General features: G+C 42.7%; 1 protein-coding gene across 2 annotated transcripts in view; it reads left to right on the top strand.

The window, feature by feature from the left end:
- Window positions 1-17,030, top strand: part of MERTK (MER proto-oncogene, tyrosine kinase) — a 102,167-nt gene that overhangs the window by 62,385 nt on the left and 22,752 nt on the right. The window contains exons 8-10 of one of the 2 annotated variants that reach the window (XM_046662468.1): window positions 5,749-5,900; window positions 13,492-13,645; window positions 16,180-16,333. In XM_046662468.1, the coding sequence (XP_046518424.1) occupies window positions 5,749-5,900; window positions 13,492-13,645; window positions 16,180-16,333 (460 nt within the window). Of the gene's footprint in view, window positions 1-5,748; window positions 5,901-13,491; window positions 13,679-16,179; window positions 16,334-17,030 lie in introns of both variants that reach the window. The other variant, XM_046662469.1, reaches the window with a different exon arrangement.

Consider the following 17,030-nt stretch of genomic DNA (forward strand, 5'->3'; position numbering starts at 1 on the left):
ATTTAGGTGTGTAACTTAGTTTCCAAATATTTTGGGGTTTTCCTGAGATCTTTGTTATCATTGATTTCTAATTTCATTCTACTGGGGCCAGAGAACATAATTTCTATCACTTGAATCCTTTTAAATTTTTTGAGACTCATTTTATGGCCCAGAATATGGTCTCTCTGGACAAAATATTCTGTGTGCACTTGACGACAGTGTGTATTCTGCTCTTGTTAGATAGAGTGTTCCATAAATGTCAACTTTGTCGAGTTAGTTGATAGTGTTTTTCAAATTGTATTATTGATTTTCTGCCTACTTCTTCTGTTAATTGTTTAGAGAAGGGCATTGAAATCTGTGGTTATAATTGTGAATTTATGTATTTCTATTTGCAGTTCTAGCAGGTTTTGCTTCAAATATTTTGAAGCTCTGTTATTTTGTGCATAAATGTTTAATATTACTATGCTCTCCTAATGAATTGGCCACTTTATCATTATGAAAGTATTTCTTTATCCTTGGTAATACTATTTTCTGTGAAATCTACTTTGTCTGATATTACTACAGCCTTTCTTGTGATTATGTCTTATATCTTTTATTCATAATTATTATTTTTATTTATTTATTTTGTTTATTTTTTTAAAGATTGGCACCTGAGGTAACATCTGTTGCCAATCTTGTTTTTTTCTCTTCTTCTTCTCCCCAAAGCCCCCCAGTACGTAGTTGCATATTCTACTTGTAGGTCCTTCTGGTTGTGCTCATAATTATTTTCAACATATTTTTATCTTTGTATGCAATATGTGTTTCATATAGGCAGCATATACTTGGGTCTTGCTTTTTAATCCATGCATAATCCCTGCCTTTAAATTCGGTTATTTATTTTTTTTAAGATTTTATTTTTTTTCTTTTTCTCCCCAAAGCCCCCCCAGTACATAGTTGTATATTCTTTGTTGTGGGTCCTTCTAGTTGTGGCACGTGGGACGCCGTCTCAGTGTGGTTTGATGAGCAGTGCCATGTCTGCGCCCAGGATTCCAACCAACGAAACACTGGGCCGCCTGCAGTGGAGCCTGTGAACTTAACCACTCGGCCACGGGGCCAGCCCCTAAATTTGGTTATTTAATCCATTAAAATGTAATAGGATCATTCATATGGGTAGGTTTAAATCTATCAGGTTTTCTGTTTTTTCTGTCTGTAATTTGTTCCCCTTTTCTTCTTTTCCTTCCTCCTTTTGGATTAATTAAATATTTTTTATTCTGTTTTATCTCCTTTGTTGGCTTATTAGCCATAATTCTTTTATTCTGTTCTTTTAGTGGTTTCTTTAGGGTTTACAGTATACATGTGTAACTTATCACCATTTACCTTCAATGGATGTTATACCACTTTATGTACAGTATAGGAACCTTAAAATCGTAATTCCATTTTTCTCCTCTGTATATTTGTGCTATTGTTGTCATCTGTTTTACTTTTACATATGTTCTGAACCCACACTACATTGTTATTATTTTTGTTCAGACAATCAATAATCTTTTAGAGTGACATATAATTAGAAAAAAACATGTTTACCCATGTAGTTACCATTTCTAACGTTATTCATTTTTTGGAGTGGATCCATATGTCCGTGTGGTATCATTTTTCTTCTTCCTAAAGGACTCTTTATCATTTCTTGTAGTGTGGATTTTGGTGAGGAATTCAGCTTCTGTATGTCTGAAAAAAAAAGTCTTTATTTTACCTTTGTAGTGTTTTTCTTTTGCCTTCATTTTTGTAAGATATTTTCGCTAGATATAGAATTCTAGGTTCACAATTTTTTTTTTAGTTCTTTAAAAATTCTGTAGTGTCTTCTTGGTTGCATTGTTTCTGGTAAGAAATCTGTGGTAGTTCTGAATTTGTTCCTCTGTATGGAATGTGTCATTTGTCTCTGGTTTTCCCTTTATTATTGATTTTGAGCAATTTAATCATGATGTGCCTTGGTATAATTTTTTTATATCCCTTGAGCTTGGGGTTCACTGAACTTCTTGAATCTGTGTATTTGTAGTTTGCATCAAATTTGGAAAATTTGGGCCATGATTTCCTCAGATATATTTTCTTTCCCCACCACTCCTCTCCTTTGAGGACTCCACTTACACGTATATTAGATCACTTGAAGTTGTCCCACAACTCACTGATGCTCTGTTCATTTTTTCCTCTGCTTTTCTGCCTGTGGTTTATTTTGGATAGTTTCTATTGCGATGTCTTCAGATTTGCTGATCTTTTCTTATGCAGTATCTAATCTGCCATTAATCCGATCCAGTGTATATTTCATCTCTCACATTATAATTTTTGTCTCTTTTTTTTTTGTACCTTTCATGTCTCTATATGACTTTTGTACCACATGGGATACAGGTTAAATAACTGTTTTAATGTCCTTGTCTGCTAATTCTAACATCAGTATTATTTCTCGGGAAGTTTTGATTGATTCATTTATATTCCTATCATGGATAATGCTTTCAAATTTCTTTGCATGCCTGATAATCTTTGATTGGATTCCCGACATGATGAATTTAACCTTCTTGGGTGCTAGATATTTTTGTATTCCTGTAAGTATTGAGCTTTCTTTGGGGCACAGTTAAGCTATTGGAAAAAATTTGATCCTTTTGGATCTCGCTGTTAAGATCTGTTAGGCAGGACCAGTGGAATGCTCATCCAGGGTCAATTATTACCCGTTATTGAGACAAGACCGACCATTAGGCATATTCTGCCCAGTGCTCCTTGAATCGTTAGATTTTTCTTGTCTGATTGATGAGAACAGGCACTATTCCTGGCCCTGCGTGAGGCCCAGGCACTGTTATCTTTAATTCTCTCCTGTGGCTCTTTTCTTGTCTTCCTCCAGTCATCCTACTGATTCCATTGCTCTCTCCTGGGCATTTGTCTTTCTTGATTTACTCCCTCATTTTCATGGGGCACATTCTCAGTTAACTCCAGGGAGAGTATGTGTAAAAATAAAAACTATGGGAATTGCATGTATTTATGTCGTACTGGATTGATCATTTTTCTTAGTATAGAATTTTAGGTTGGAAATGATTTCCCCTCAAAATTTTAAAAATATTTCTCCATTGTTTTTTAGCCTCATGGGTTGCTGTGAAGAATTGTGACACTTGAATTTTCTAGGTGCACTGTTAAGTTTTATTTTTTAAAATATCTTTTCTCTTTAATCGTGGTGCTGTGATGATGTGTGATCTGGCATTTGTGTCAGTCATCATCATGGGCATTCAATGGCCCTTTCAATCTAGAAATTCAACTGCGTTGGTTTTGAGACTTTTTCTTACACAGTTTTTTCTTTGAAAATGGTCTCCTTCTGTTTTTCTTTACAGAAATTGTATTAGACAGTTGTTGGACCTCTTCAATTGCTTCCTCAATTTTCTTTTCTCAAACTGGCTTCTTTAATTTTTTCCTACTTTTTTGGAGATTTGCTTGATTCATCTTCTAATTCTTCTATTAAATGTTTCATTTTTCTTATCATATTGCTAATTTCAAGTTTTCTTTTTCACTGACAATCTTTTTGGGTTCTCAATTATGAGAAACTTTTCTTATCTTTGGGTATCATTAATTATCAGTTTTGTTTTTAGTTTTCTGTAGTTCCCGGCATTGGCTTTGTCTGCTCTGAGCCCTCTGTCCTGTGTGTTGTTTTGGTCCCTGATATCCATGAAGGAGGCTTCCCTGACCTGCTAATCTTCCACTGTGCGTTCCTACTGAAGAGTGAAGAACCAGCAATTTGATTAGAAGCTCTGTGAGCGTGGGCGGGGCTTGTAGACTTCACTGTCAGGTGATTGGGTGGTGACCTACCTGTTGGTTTGGATGCCCCCAGGTGTCAATATTGATTTTCTTTCCTCTTGGATCACTCACTTTCTTTAGAAAAGAAGTCTCCTGTCCCCTGCCTCAGGAATGTAAACGTGTTTGGTGATGTTCTAGGAGCTGGGTGAGGAGGGAGGGGTGAGACGGAGTCCTCCTCATTCGGTGTGCACACTTTCACTTATTTCCACAGTTGTCAGTCTGGTCCCTCACTGCACCTCCATAGGGCTGGTGCTCGAGTCCAGAGGTTTTTCAGTTCAGAGAGTAAAGCATCCTATCTCCTGTGGGAATATGAGGGATTACCTGCCAGATGTGGGGGAATAGGATAGAGGCATCTCAGGGACTAACTACCTCCTGATCAGACTTTCCATCTTCCAGTTTCAGTACCTGGGCCCACGACTTCTGAGCCTTCTTATGGTCCTTTGGGGAGAATCAGCTTGTTGGGCTAATTACACCTTCTTCATCTCTTTTTCAGCTTTCAAATGTATGTTGAAATTTTTCTTCCACTGTTGACTCCTCTTTACCTTATGAGTTTATGCTGTTTTAAATACCTTACTGTCATCATAGAGGGGCTTTAGGAGGGAGCAGACATAAAGACATGTTGAGTCAGCCATGTTTATCCATGAATTCTACAACACTTTGGAAGTATGTGATTTCTTCATAGGCACAGCTTTAGCTGGATGACGTTTCCTGAGCTGAAATTCATTGTCACTGCTCCTGGAATCACAGAGATGAAGAGGGTTATAGTACCCTTTAGTTTTCCTTTCAGACATATCAGGAAAATATAATTTAATCTCCCCTGAATACAACTATAGGCAATGTTTTAGTATATTATTCCAACTGTTTTTATTCTTTCTATATACCTTATTTTTTTTTTGTTTCTACAATAGATCATCAATACGTACTTTTTTGCAATTTAGTTTTTCCCTCCGTTAGATATTCTTTCATATCAGTACACATGATCTACCTAATTCTTTTCAGTGGCTGGGTAGCAAGTATTCCATTGGACAATGTATCAAAATTATTATTTCATAATTATTGATTCAGCATAACATTGATTTTTTGGGGTCACTATTATGTTTCAATGGATAAAACACCTACAGAAGACTTTTTCTGAATTAAATTCCTGGAAATAAAATACTCGGTCAAAGAGCATATTATTTTCAATTTTAATAAATATAGTCAAGTTACTTTCCTCCTGAAAAAGAATGTAGTATTAATACCTTGACCTGTTTCCCAAATTATTTTGTACACATACATACATACATACATACATACATACTTTTTTCCCAAAACGCTTTACCTTTTATTATCATTTCATCTTTGGGAGAGACAGCAGACATGTTGACATAAAATGGGTATGTGACTTGAGCAGAATTTACTATAAAGCAGAGAGTGAAAACCCGCGCTGAAGTCTACGTTTTGGCATCCAGCCCAGTAGTTCGCATTTGACCCTCTGATCTTCAATAATGAGATGTCTTACATATACACGTTTAAAACAATTTATTGACTGATGAGCTCTGTTCGGACTGTCAGTAACCTGCCTCTGGGCTTTCAAATGGTGGCTTCCTCAGCGGCGCCCCATGCCTGGCCCGTCTCACTGACACAGCGCTAATCTCCACTCCATCTGGTTGGCCCTCTTCCCCCAGCTCTCTCCGGGAGAGCTCTGTTCCAGTTGCGTCTGCTCTGCTTCCCGGGAAGAGTCCGTGGGTGCCGCCCACCTCCTTGCCTGCCTGCCTCTTCTTTGTTATTTTAGTTTGGAAAGGGCTTACTTTTTAAAACTAATATCAGATCTCAATGATCCTTAATTGAAAAGAGAGTGACAATCTGCTGTTAATCTCAGTCTGGTTTGAGAGCTCTCCCTAGAACATTCCAAACCAAGAAGGGAGTGAATCTCTGTGTACTTTTCTTTGCGGTTCTTCATCCTTGTCTCCTTCTCTTTTGCAGCCCCGTCAGTGGCGCCTTTGAACGTCACCGTGTCTCTGAATGAGTCTAGTGATAAGGTGGACATCCGGTGGATCCAGCCTCCGATTAAGCGGCAAGATGGGGAACTGCTGGGCTTCCGGATTTCTCACGTGTGGCAGAATGCAGTGACTTCTGTAAGTCTGAGCTCTGAAATTGAGAGTGCTCTTGTCTCCTTGGATTTACTGGTTTAATACTGTTCTAGAAGTTTTCACTTTGTGACGAGGAGACCAGAGATGATTGAGTTAGACAAGGCACCTTTCAGTGGGATACGAAGAGTGTAGTAAAAATTAAAGGTGACTGAATAGTTACAGAATTCCCAGGAATCTTTGGGGCTTTCCTCACTCACTCATTCATCCATTCATCTATCTATTCAGTAAATATGCATAGAATTCATCTCTGTTATCACCTAATTCTTGCCTCAGGGAACTTGGACTCTTGTAGGAAGACACTGTGAACTATCCAGGTAACCGTAGCGGAAGGTCGAGGAGCTACAGGGCTCAGCAGTCTGGCCATTCATGGCCTCTTGGAAATTCCAGAGGATGCTTTTCTGAAGATTGTCAGGGAAGACCCCAGGCTCATAGAGAATGGCAAGGGGTAACCAGGCTCCCAGGAAAATCAAGGTTGTAGTGCTAGATGATGGGGGACAGGACTGCTGCTCCATAGTCCAAAGATTCGTTACCCACCATGCCGCTTACAGCATTGCTGTGTTAGCCAGCATTCTCCAGAAAAACAGAGCCACAGAGAGTGTGTGTGTGTTTGTGTGTCGAGAGAGTGGGAGATAGATAGATAGATAGATAGATAGATAGATAGATAGATAGAAAGAAAGAAAGAGAGAGAGAGAGAGAGAGAGAGAGAGAGAGAGAGAGAGAGAGAAAGAAAGAAAGAAAGAGAGAGAGAGAGAGAGAGAGAGAGAGAGAGAAAGAGAAAGAAAGAAAGAAAGAAAGAAAGAAAGAGAGAGAGAGAGAGAGAGAAAGAGGAAGGAAGGAAGGAAGGAAGGAAGGAGGGAGGGAGGGAGGGAGGGAGGGAGGGAGGGAGGGAGGGAGGAAGGAAGGAATAGATGGAATTGGCTCACAGGATTCATCTGCAGGGTAGACCAACAGGCTGGAGATCCCGGAAAGAGGTGATATTGTAGCCTTCCTGGCAGAATTCCCTCTCTCTTGGGGAGACCTCAGTCTTTTTTCTCTTAAGGCCTTCAACTGATTGGATGAGGCCCACCCACATTATGGACAGTAACCTGCTTTACTCAAAGTCTATTGATTTAAATGTTACTCTCATCTAAAAAATCCTTTCATAGCAACATCTAGGCTAGTATTTGACCACATAGCTAGGTACCGTGTCCCAGCCTAGTTGATACATAAAGTTAGCCATCACAGTTGTCAACGAGTGTTTCTTGAATACTAGTCTGTTCTTAGAACTGGGGGGTATGTCAATGTCACAGTGTCAGATCAGCCCTGCCTTCTAATCTAAGACAGACAAGATCCTCGGTAGTTCAGTGAGGACTCTGTAGTGTAATTGCTGGTTTCATTTCACAGTAGTAACTAAAAAGCAAAGGGGGTCTTGTGTGAGATGCCCATCACCTCGCTAAGTACCAGCCAGTGCCCTTCCAGGGGGAATGACTTTATCAGGCACAAGTCCAGTCAAGCCCAGGGGGCCATCTGATTTTGACTGCTATGAGGTCTAAAGATCACTGCTGTGGTGGGAACACTTGGCCCAAGACAGAGGTAGGGGGCGCAGCTGAGTGATGATGCCTGAGTGTGGTTGCATAGGCAGCTCCCGGACAGGCCCCCACCCCCTTGCAAAAGGAAGAGGGTTGACGTGATGCTGACCGCTTTGTGCCACAGAGCGTTCTTGGAAGGGCAGATGCACTGATTTCATCAGAACTGTCTCTTGATCGCCATCATGGATAGCATGCTTCTTTTGTGTTGCCACATTCCTTATCAATCTAACCCTGGTGATAGATCAGATATTAGCGTCCTCACGGAATCTGTATGGGGCAGCACGCAAGAGGAATACAGCTTCTTGGCAGGAGAGAGGGCCGGGTGAACAGCTGCAACCACTGATGACGTCCAAGCTTTGTTTCCGTCATTTTCAACCTCACGTCATCCAGCTTTTACCAAAAGTTCTGTTTTCCAAAAGGCCAGTTGGGATTTATTCTTTTTGTTTTCCTGCCTCAGTTTACCTATCAGGAAGCAGACTGTTGGAAACAGAAGGTGATGGAAGGGGAGGAAAAAGAAGAGGACTTAGAAGTCCACAATTTGTTCTGCCTCATAGTAAATGATAAGAGTTTGTTGGTAGTACCAGTAAAAACCCTGCTAAATAGTTGCAGCTAGGAGAGAAGCAGCCTGTCATTTCCTGGTCTTTTGTCCCAAAGCATTTGTGCAAGGTGCCTGTTGATTGTGGTCTGCATTTCCACACTGGTTGAGTCAGGGGAATCAAGCGCCTCTCCTAGAGAAAATCTCTTTTTCACAATGCTGCATTCTTAGTATAGCTCCTGAAGGTCCAGTCATTGTGTTTCCAGCAGACACTCGAGCGGTCTAAAAACAAGCCAGTTTGTTTAAAGAGCTGCAGGTCGTCCTTTCTCCTTCTCCTTCTGGCATGGGTGAAAGCTCCCTCTTTGGAGTGGACCTCCTGAGCTGAGGTCTTTGTGCTGAAGAGCAAGCGTGATGAATGACGCCTTAGGAATGACGCTGCTGGAGAGCCTAAAGCAATAAATGCCGTTGACACTCAGCTGTGCTGTGCGTACTTGTTGCCCTTTGTTCAGAACGGTCCCCTCTGCGGTGAGAACAATACCACCACAGTCAGGGCCGTGACCTTTCCACGCGGTACCTCCTTGGAGATGCTGGGTCATCCCAGTGAGAAGGTCACTTGCATTGTACTCATGCTATGCTTTGTGCATCACGATGGTCTTGTGACAACAAAAGACTTAGTGGCTCACTTTACTTTGGGTAACATTCTCTGCTGCAGCTAAGCTTCAAGCTCGTGAACCACAGCTGGAGCCTAATAAAAATACTGAAGAAGAGCCGACTCTGGAAGGAGCCTAAAACCCATGCCCAAAGTGGGGTTTGGAACAATCTCTGCACCCATCCCCTCGGCTTCTTGAACTCCTTTCATTTCGGAAGGGCGAGAGTTAGACACAACTTCATCTCTCAAAATTGTCCTTTCATTTCCATTTTTAGAAAACTGTCACTAAAGCTACACCTTCTTTATGCAAGGCAACGGAATTGGATATTTTTGAAAGATATTCCTACTTATTACTCTAATAAGGGTGATTTTTGTGTATGCAATTTTAGAACTTTCTTGGAAGTGGTCTTTGGGTTCGTTTTCAGTTTGGAGCTTTGTTATCCCACAACCGTTACATCACTTTCAGACTAAGAAATTCCTAATATTTACTGAATAGACATTTGCTGTACCTTGGTGAAGATACCGACTTTATTTGGTTCTATTTTTCTTGATATCCCCTGCCTTCCAAATGAAAGCTCAAATCCAAAGTTTCAGAGCAAGTACAATCTGTTCTCTTTGAAGTTGGAGCCATGTCTTGCTCATTTTTGTATTGTCTGAACACAGGCCCTTCAACTTTGTGGGCATTTATGGCACCGTGGACTTGATGCGTGGACTGGGCTGACATCCATTCTAGCTAGAGAATTCCTCTCTGTGAACGGGACAGTCTTTTGATGAGCGTGGACTAGTGTTTCCTATCCCATTCCTGTTCCCATGAGGTGTCCATGGACCTTCTGTAAGAAAAGAATTCAGGGAGCAAATAAGTTTACAAAATATTGCATATTGTACCCCTTCTTGAAGACCCACAGTATATACTAGCAAGTTTAAGGCTCTTTGATGTTCTGCAGTAAATAAGTCTTTGACTCAGAATTGCCCAAATGTTAGACGGACTCATTTTTATAGGAGTCATTCTTGTAGAGCTCGTTGTTTTGGGCTTGTGGCTCTACTGCTCGTTTAACTGTGTTTGGAAAGAGTGAAGATGTTAGGTCAGAAGGAAGTTTCCTAGCAGCTTATTGAGGGCTTAGACACAACGTGACGTGTAGAGCTAACTTCTTAAAAGACCTCGGGAAGCCACAGTGCTCTCAGGATTCCTTCCTTGGGCCTGGACCCCTGCCTCCCTAACAAGCTGCATGCCCAGACGTTGGCATGTGCCCACTGCCTCTTCCTTTCCTTCTTTCTCTCTCTTACTCACTGTCAAAGGTGGGCAGAGCATTTGAGCTGGTGTCATCATAAGGTCTGAGGAAAAGGCGAGGTTCTTGGGAGACAGGCCAGCCAGGGGTCTGAAACCCAAGGATCAATCAAGGATAGGACGTTTTGCCTGGAGGAAGAACCTACAATGGCAGAAAACTCAATGAATGGGTCAAATAAACTTCTTGGTTTTGGGAGCTAGACAGCCTTGATTATTTTCTCTAATGCAGCAAGACTTGAAAGATACTACCAGGTCAATTCTGTAAGAGGGCCTTATATCTACAGGGAAAGAAGACCCAAATATAGCGCCTTATAGGTGCTGTGGGAATATAGGAATACTAATCCCCACCATTGATTGCTTACAGTGTGCCAGACTGCACGCGAAGTGTTTTACATAAAGGAACTCAACTCTTACAAAAGCACTGTGAGGAAGATGTTATTATTCTCAGTTTTCATTTGATTAAACTGAAGCTCAGAGACATTGCATAACTTAGCCAGAGTCACAGATCTTGGAATTGGCAGCCCTGGGATAAGAACCTGGGTCTGGCTAACTCCAAAGCGAGTGCTTTTCAGAGCCCCACTACTCTTTCCCAGATGCCGTTGGCTTTCTTCATGATATAGTGTCTGTCATTCCACTTCCATAGTGTGGCGTCTTAGCAGAAGAAAGAACAGCACACGTTTGAAGAGTAAGATGTGAGAGATTTGCATTGATGCCTGTGCATGTGAAGCCCTTTTGAACAAGTCACCTTTGTTGTTGTAGCATGACAGAAACTTTTATCTGGTAGTCCTTTCCCCACTGAATGTTACTCTTCTTTGTGGCTGTAAAACGGGCCACATTCTCAAACACAGTTACGAATGATAGGGTTGTGAATTCTTAGAGAGTTAGAGATATTAACGTCTTTGGATAACTGAAAACAAATACCACTGCAGTTGCCCCAACCAACCAATGCCACACACGGGAAAAAGGAAGTCGTGTTCCCAAAGATGGGCTGTTACTTTCCCCAACAGGCAAGGTCCACGTGTTTTCTGTGTGAGTAGAGTTGTGATCGAGTGTCATATTATAAATCCTATTTCATTACCTGAAAACGCTCTTAGATTTTAAGTCCTTGAGGATATGGGCCTGTGTTGGTGAAAAATGAAAGCTCACTGAATGAGAAATATGCAGTTGGCCCAGAGCATGTGCCCCAGGACCAGACCACCTTGTGCGGGGGAAATGGCCCCACCTTATGTGGCCGGCACCTGACAGTTAGGGAGTGACGCTCACAGAGTGGCTCCCGTGTGTGTCTGATTTTAAATGGATTTCTCTGTCCACTTTCAAAATTAAAATAAATGTTTGGGAATAAGAATATGGTCATGCCTTTCTTTACACATTTGGCATCAGAACAGTATGGATAAATTGCATCAGTTTTTTTTTTAAAGATTTTTTTTCTTCCTTTTTCTCCCCAAAGCCCCCCAGTACATAGTTGTATATCCTTCGTTGTGGGTCCTTCTAGTTGTGGTATGTGGGACGCTGCCTTAGCATGGTTTTATGAGCAGTGCCATGTCCGCGCCCAGGATTCAAACCAACAAAACACTGGGCCGCCTGCAGCAGAGCACACGAACTTAACTACTTGTCCACAGGGCCAGCCCCCAAATTGCATCAATTTTTAAAAACAGGAATCGTCTTTAAACTATATTTGAGGTATTCTTAGAGAAAATTGTTACACCTCCACTAAAATATTTATCACATATTTTTCTAATCACTACTTTAACATATATTATAATTCCACCCCTAAAATGGGATAATTCTTTATGTAGTTCCAAAATGTGTTATCAGTAAGTAGTGGCTGGCATCATTTCCATACTTCAAGATTCAGAACAGGGGGCCAGCCCAGTGGCACAGCAGTTAAGTTCGCATGTTCTGCCTCAGTGGCCCAGGGTTCGCCGGTTCAGATCCCAGGTTCAGGCATGACACCACTTGGCAAGCCATGCTGTGGTAGGCGTCCCACATATAAAGTAGAGGAAGATGGGCACGGATGTTAGCTCAGGGCCAGTCTTCCTCAGCAAAAAGAGGAGGATTGGCGGCAGATGTTAGCTCAGGGCTAATCTTCCTCAAAAAAAAAAAGATTCATAATGATGACAGCAACAACTATGATGATGGCCATTGCTACCCATGGGTAACATTCGCTCTGTTACCCTGTAATCTCATAATCCCCCTGTTGGAACAGGGCCAGGCACTCTTCCAAGCACTTCACACGGATTAGCTCTTTGCATCTGTTAACTCACTTGGGGACTAGGAGATGGAAATAAAATAGTAACTTCTCTGGGTGTTCATTGTGAGTTATAGGACCTAAGTGAATGGGTATTATAAACTACGTTGGTGTTATTTCCAAAAGGATAATTTTGTTTTTGTTAGGATTTCTCTTCTTTTAGGGATTTAATTCTTTTGCAATCATGCATTTCCTCTTGTTTTGAGACTTCTCTTATAAATGATGTATTTTATTTGAGTCTTCATAAACAAGAAGTACGAAGCCAGAAGCAGCCAGTGTTCCTTGTGAGGCATGAAGGCTGTTGTGCTTTGAAGGGCTGGGCTGTCCCACCCTGCAGCCCTGTTAGGAGTGACCAGCCATGAGACTGCGTAACAGGGAATAAAGTTACTACCCAAACCAGCCCCCATTGTTCATTGGTGATCCACGATAGGTATGCTCCGCATGATGTAACATTTATCTCTTTCTTCCGTAAAATCAAATCTCCAACATTCAGAGATAAAGACATATTCCTAGGGCTTCGTTTCAGCCTCACAAACCCTCCAGTTGCCGTTTGAGAAGCCAGCCCTAAATACACAATTAGTTTCCTTCACTAGAGAACATCGTCATAGTCGGGGTTTGGAAACAAAGGGCAAAGTGTTGTGTAAACACTTAGTTCTGGTTATTTTTTTCAAAAATCATTTCCTCCTATGTTTTAATGGCTGCTGTTACACAGCAATGGCTTTAAAACAAAATAAGTAAAAGTGAAACAGATTTTTGAAAATCGGGCAAATTGTGCATGTGTCACACTAGAGGAAAAAAAGAGTGTCAGTGCCCTCCTAAATGTAGATTTTAGTCAAAACTCTTATAATTGCAAGGAAAGGAGCCCATTGGTGCTGGTTCAGGGGAGGCTGGCAGGTGGTGGATGTCAAGGGACAGTGTGGCTCTTGGGCAATGTTCTGTGGTAGTTCTGAGGGCAGGGGTGTCAAGGAGTCAGTCTTGTTCTTACTGTCTAGGTGCATCTGCTACATGGTCCCTCTCTTCTAGAGGCTTCTTCACTGACCACTCTAAGTGCCATGCCCTCAACGGCCCTCATTGGCCAAAGCCCCCTAGGCCTGAGGTTGCTGACAGCCCGTCCCGCATCCCTGCCCGCCTTTTGGTGTCATTGGCTGTGGCCTGAGTGAGGAAGGAATGCTGTGGAAACACAGCCACTGCCCCCCGGGATGTGGGTGGGAAGAAGGAACTAGGGGCAAGCAGGCGACAAGCCCCTGGTGTCTCAGTATTTCATTCCCTCTCCTTTCCTCTCTGTCCCCAGAAAGAGCTGTCTGAAGAAGTCGGCCAGAACGGCAGCCGGGCTCAGATTTCTGTTCAAGTCCACAATGCCACGTGCACCGTGAGGATTGCAGCTGTCACAAGAGGGGGAGTCGGGCCCTTCAGTGACCCAGTGAAAATACCCATCCCTCCAAACGGTGAGAGCTGGCGCCCTTATCGGCTGATAAAACGTGAGTCCAAGCAATGCACAGACGGCCAGAGGGTAACCTGTGGGATGGACGGCTTGTTTAAGAAGGAAAAAGAAAGGCCAAAAGGAATTTTTGCAACGATAAAGATAGTTGACGTGCTAACACAGCTTCACAAAGCTAGTGGTGCTTGTGAGTCCTCCCGCTGCCCTTCCTGTTAATGGTAATAACTTACTTAGGAAGGTCAGGCCTTTCAGAGTAGCAAGTTGACCTATTGAGTTTGGTTTAAATGATGGATACATGACTGAATTTTGGATAGACAGTATGGCTAGTCCTTAGTTCTCTGTAGTTGGCACTCTTTATTGGTAGTGTTTGTTTTGCCATGTTGTTAGTCATTCAAGCCGTGGGTATCGTGCTTCATGACCAATCAATACAGAACATGCAGTATTTCCTACAGAAGCCGTCCTTCGATGGCACCAGGCTCACTGAGCTGAAGGCCCGGCCCCGCCTGCTGGCTTCTGCGTATTCTTGGAGTGTCCTTTGGCGAGGTGCCACTAGGGTGCCCCAAGCGACCCAAACTTGCATTCCATAGGCCAGTGGGGCCACCTTTGTTCTGACTGTGACCTGCCCTGGGTTGTTTGATGTTGCACTGCTGTCGTAAACTCCATGCACAGACATCTCGTCAGTGTGATTTGTGCATTTACAAGTTCTTGCCAAATACGGCCTTTGTACGCGTAACAGACAGAGTTTGTGAGCAGACCACTGTGTCACCATCTGTCAGTTCCAGGGATCCTCAAACACGCTTTTCCTTTTAGTGCTAAATTGGAGCCAGACTGCAGTTCCTGCAGCCCGGAGGCCCTGTACCTGGGGAACATTAGTACTTGGGAATGGGGACGCAAGGTGTGTCTGCCTGGTTGAAATTCAAAAACAATGAGATGCTGATTCTAAAGGCACAGGTTAAAACATCAGAGTTTAAGACAACAGACCTTTTATCTTCATACATAATAAACTCTACAAAATTTTAAAAAGCTTTGCTATACTGGCAGTCTTTGCTGTGCGTGATTCCAATACGCATATATTTCAGTTACCACAGTTTAGTTAACACCAGTTCCCCAACGATATGGCTCAAGTTTGAGTTATCATCATATATGAACTGTGAGTAATTGCATACAGTATAAACTTCACCGCCAGTCTTCAGTCCACGGATGGCTACGTAAATAAGAGATGCGTGTCATGATCGTGACTGGCACGTCACTTCTTTCAAAGTCTGTCGGTGGTTGGTCACTATGCTTTCCTTATTCAGTTCACGCACATCTAACAAGACATCCAGCTGTGTTATTTTCTTGTCTCCCTGTGACAGTCCCACATGATATTTTACAAAAATGGATAATTGAAAGAGGAAGTTGGCGAACAAAGACGAAAGTGCAGCAAAGAGAGGAAAAGTGATAGTGTTGGAAGTGAATCTGAGTTGAACGTCCGTGGAGTTACGGGAGAAGCAGTGGACGGTGGGAGTGCTGGTCCTGCTGCCATTCATAGACTCTAGTCATGCAGATGGGGAACACAGTGCGGGGGAACTTACCCACAGGAGTGAAGTGGTTGTGCCGAAAAGGATGAAGATGTCCCAGAAGAAGTTAGGCAAAAATCTTCACACTTCTGTTGGGGGGCCTGTGGTTGGTGTATTAAATTAAGAGTATGCAGATTATGACCCAATGAATGAGGAGGCACAGGCCCGCCCCGGGGTCAGCAGGTAGTTCCCTCAGCATCTGAGCTCCCTCTGTGGGGAAGTGAAACCCCCAGGGTCGCTTTGATTGAATGTGCAGTGAATATTCAGTATATTCACCCAGAGGAAGTAAAGTCACAAGACTTATTGCTTACAAATCCCAGAACCCGGGGGCAGGGGCAGGAGTGGGTGGAAGGACACCAACCAGCCCAGGGAAGGGCAGTCCTCTGTCCCAGGTCACCAGGGAGCAGAAGATAGAGAACAGGGTAGCAAGACCTATTACTTATAAGGTGATTTGGGCCTTATAAGTTAGGAGGTCACTGACTTTTCTAGGGCTCAACTCTAAGTGGTTATTTTAAAAGATGCCCCAGGGAAAGCAAAGTGGGACCTTGTGGCGGGAATCCTAAGCTCAAGTCCTTATCTACTGTCCAGACTCTGGATGTGAGCAGGATTGTTCGTCCTATAAAATGCCTACGAGCAATGCAAAATAGCTGATTTCTCATCTATTTCACAAAGAAATAAAACTTAGTTCTCAGTATTTCTAGTGTTTTAAATTATGGCGTACCAGATAAATGTAATTTTTTCAACACCTTATACATTTATAACCGACCTGGGGAGAGTTTCCATTGATTGTTCAGATCACTCTGCATAGCCTTAGTTTGCACCATCCGAGTGAGGATGGCCTGCCTTCGAAGATCACACAATAGAAAAGGACTAAGTTCTGGAGCCTTTGACTCTCTGTTCTTCCCTATGACAGGCTGATGCTTCTTATGTATTTCAGATCCCAAGGAGATGTTTTGAGTTGATTCTGTTGGTATTTTACCAGGTTTGGTGGACTTTGCCCCCTCGTCAACTCCAGCCCCTGGCAGTGCAGATCCTGTGCTCGTCATCCTTGGCTGCCTCTGCGGGTTTGTTTTGATTGGGCTGGTTTTGTATATTTCTCTGGCCATCAGAAAAAGAGTCCAGGAGACAAAGTTCGGGTAAGTTTCCCAGTTTAAAATGTTTTCTCTAGTGGTATCAGGGAGGTTGTTATGCCCAGTGATAAGGCCTCTCTTGCCGGCCCAGCTCTTCACGTTTACCCAGCTGGATGCCCTGTGCTGTGCACACCTGCGGGGCAGGCCAGCGCTGCTTAGGCCAGCGCTGCGGAGGCAGCCAGCCTTGCAAGGAGCTCATTTACCAAGAACGGCATCAGTAGGCCTTCACTCCTCAAACTGGGGTGCTGCTAAATGAGGATTTTTATTAGAAGTCTTTAAAATAATCCTAATTGAGGCCACCCTGTGGCTGAGTGGTTAAGTTCACGTGCTCCACTTCGGCAGCCCAGGGTTTTGCTGGTTCGGATCCTGGGCACGGACATGGCATTGCTTGTCAGGCCACGGCGAGGCCATGTCCCACATACCACAACCAGAGGCACTCACAACTACAATATACAGCTATGTACTGGGTGAATTTGGGGAGAAAAAGCAAAAAAATAAAAAAAGAAGATTGGCAACAGTTGTTAGCTCAGGTGCCAATCTTTAAAAAAAAAGATCCTAATTGTTCAAAACAAAACAGAGGAAATGTATGTATAGATAAAAATACTAGAAGGTAATTCACCCAAGCATTAGCAATGCTGGATGGTGTAATGGTGGGCGATTCTGTCTTGTTTTTTTTTTGCTGTATTTTACACATTTTCTGTAA

The sequence above is a fragment of the Equus quagga genome, chromosome 5 (genome assembly GCF_021613505.1).
Source record: "Equus quagga isolate Etosha38 chromosome 5, UCLA_HA_Equagga_1.0, whole genome shotgun sequence".
NCBI lineage: Eukaryota > Metazoa > Chordata > Mammalia > Perissodactyla > Equidae > Equus > Equus quagga.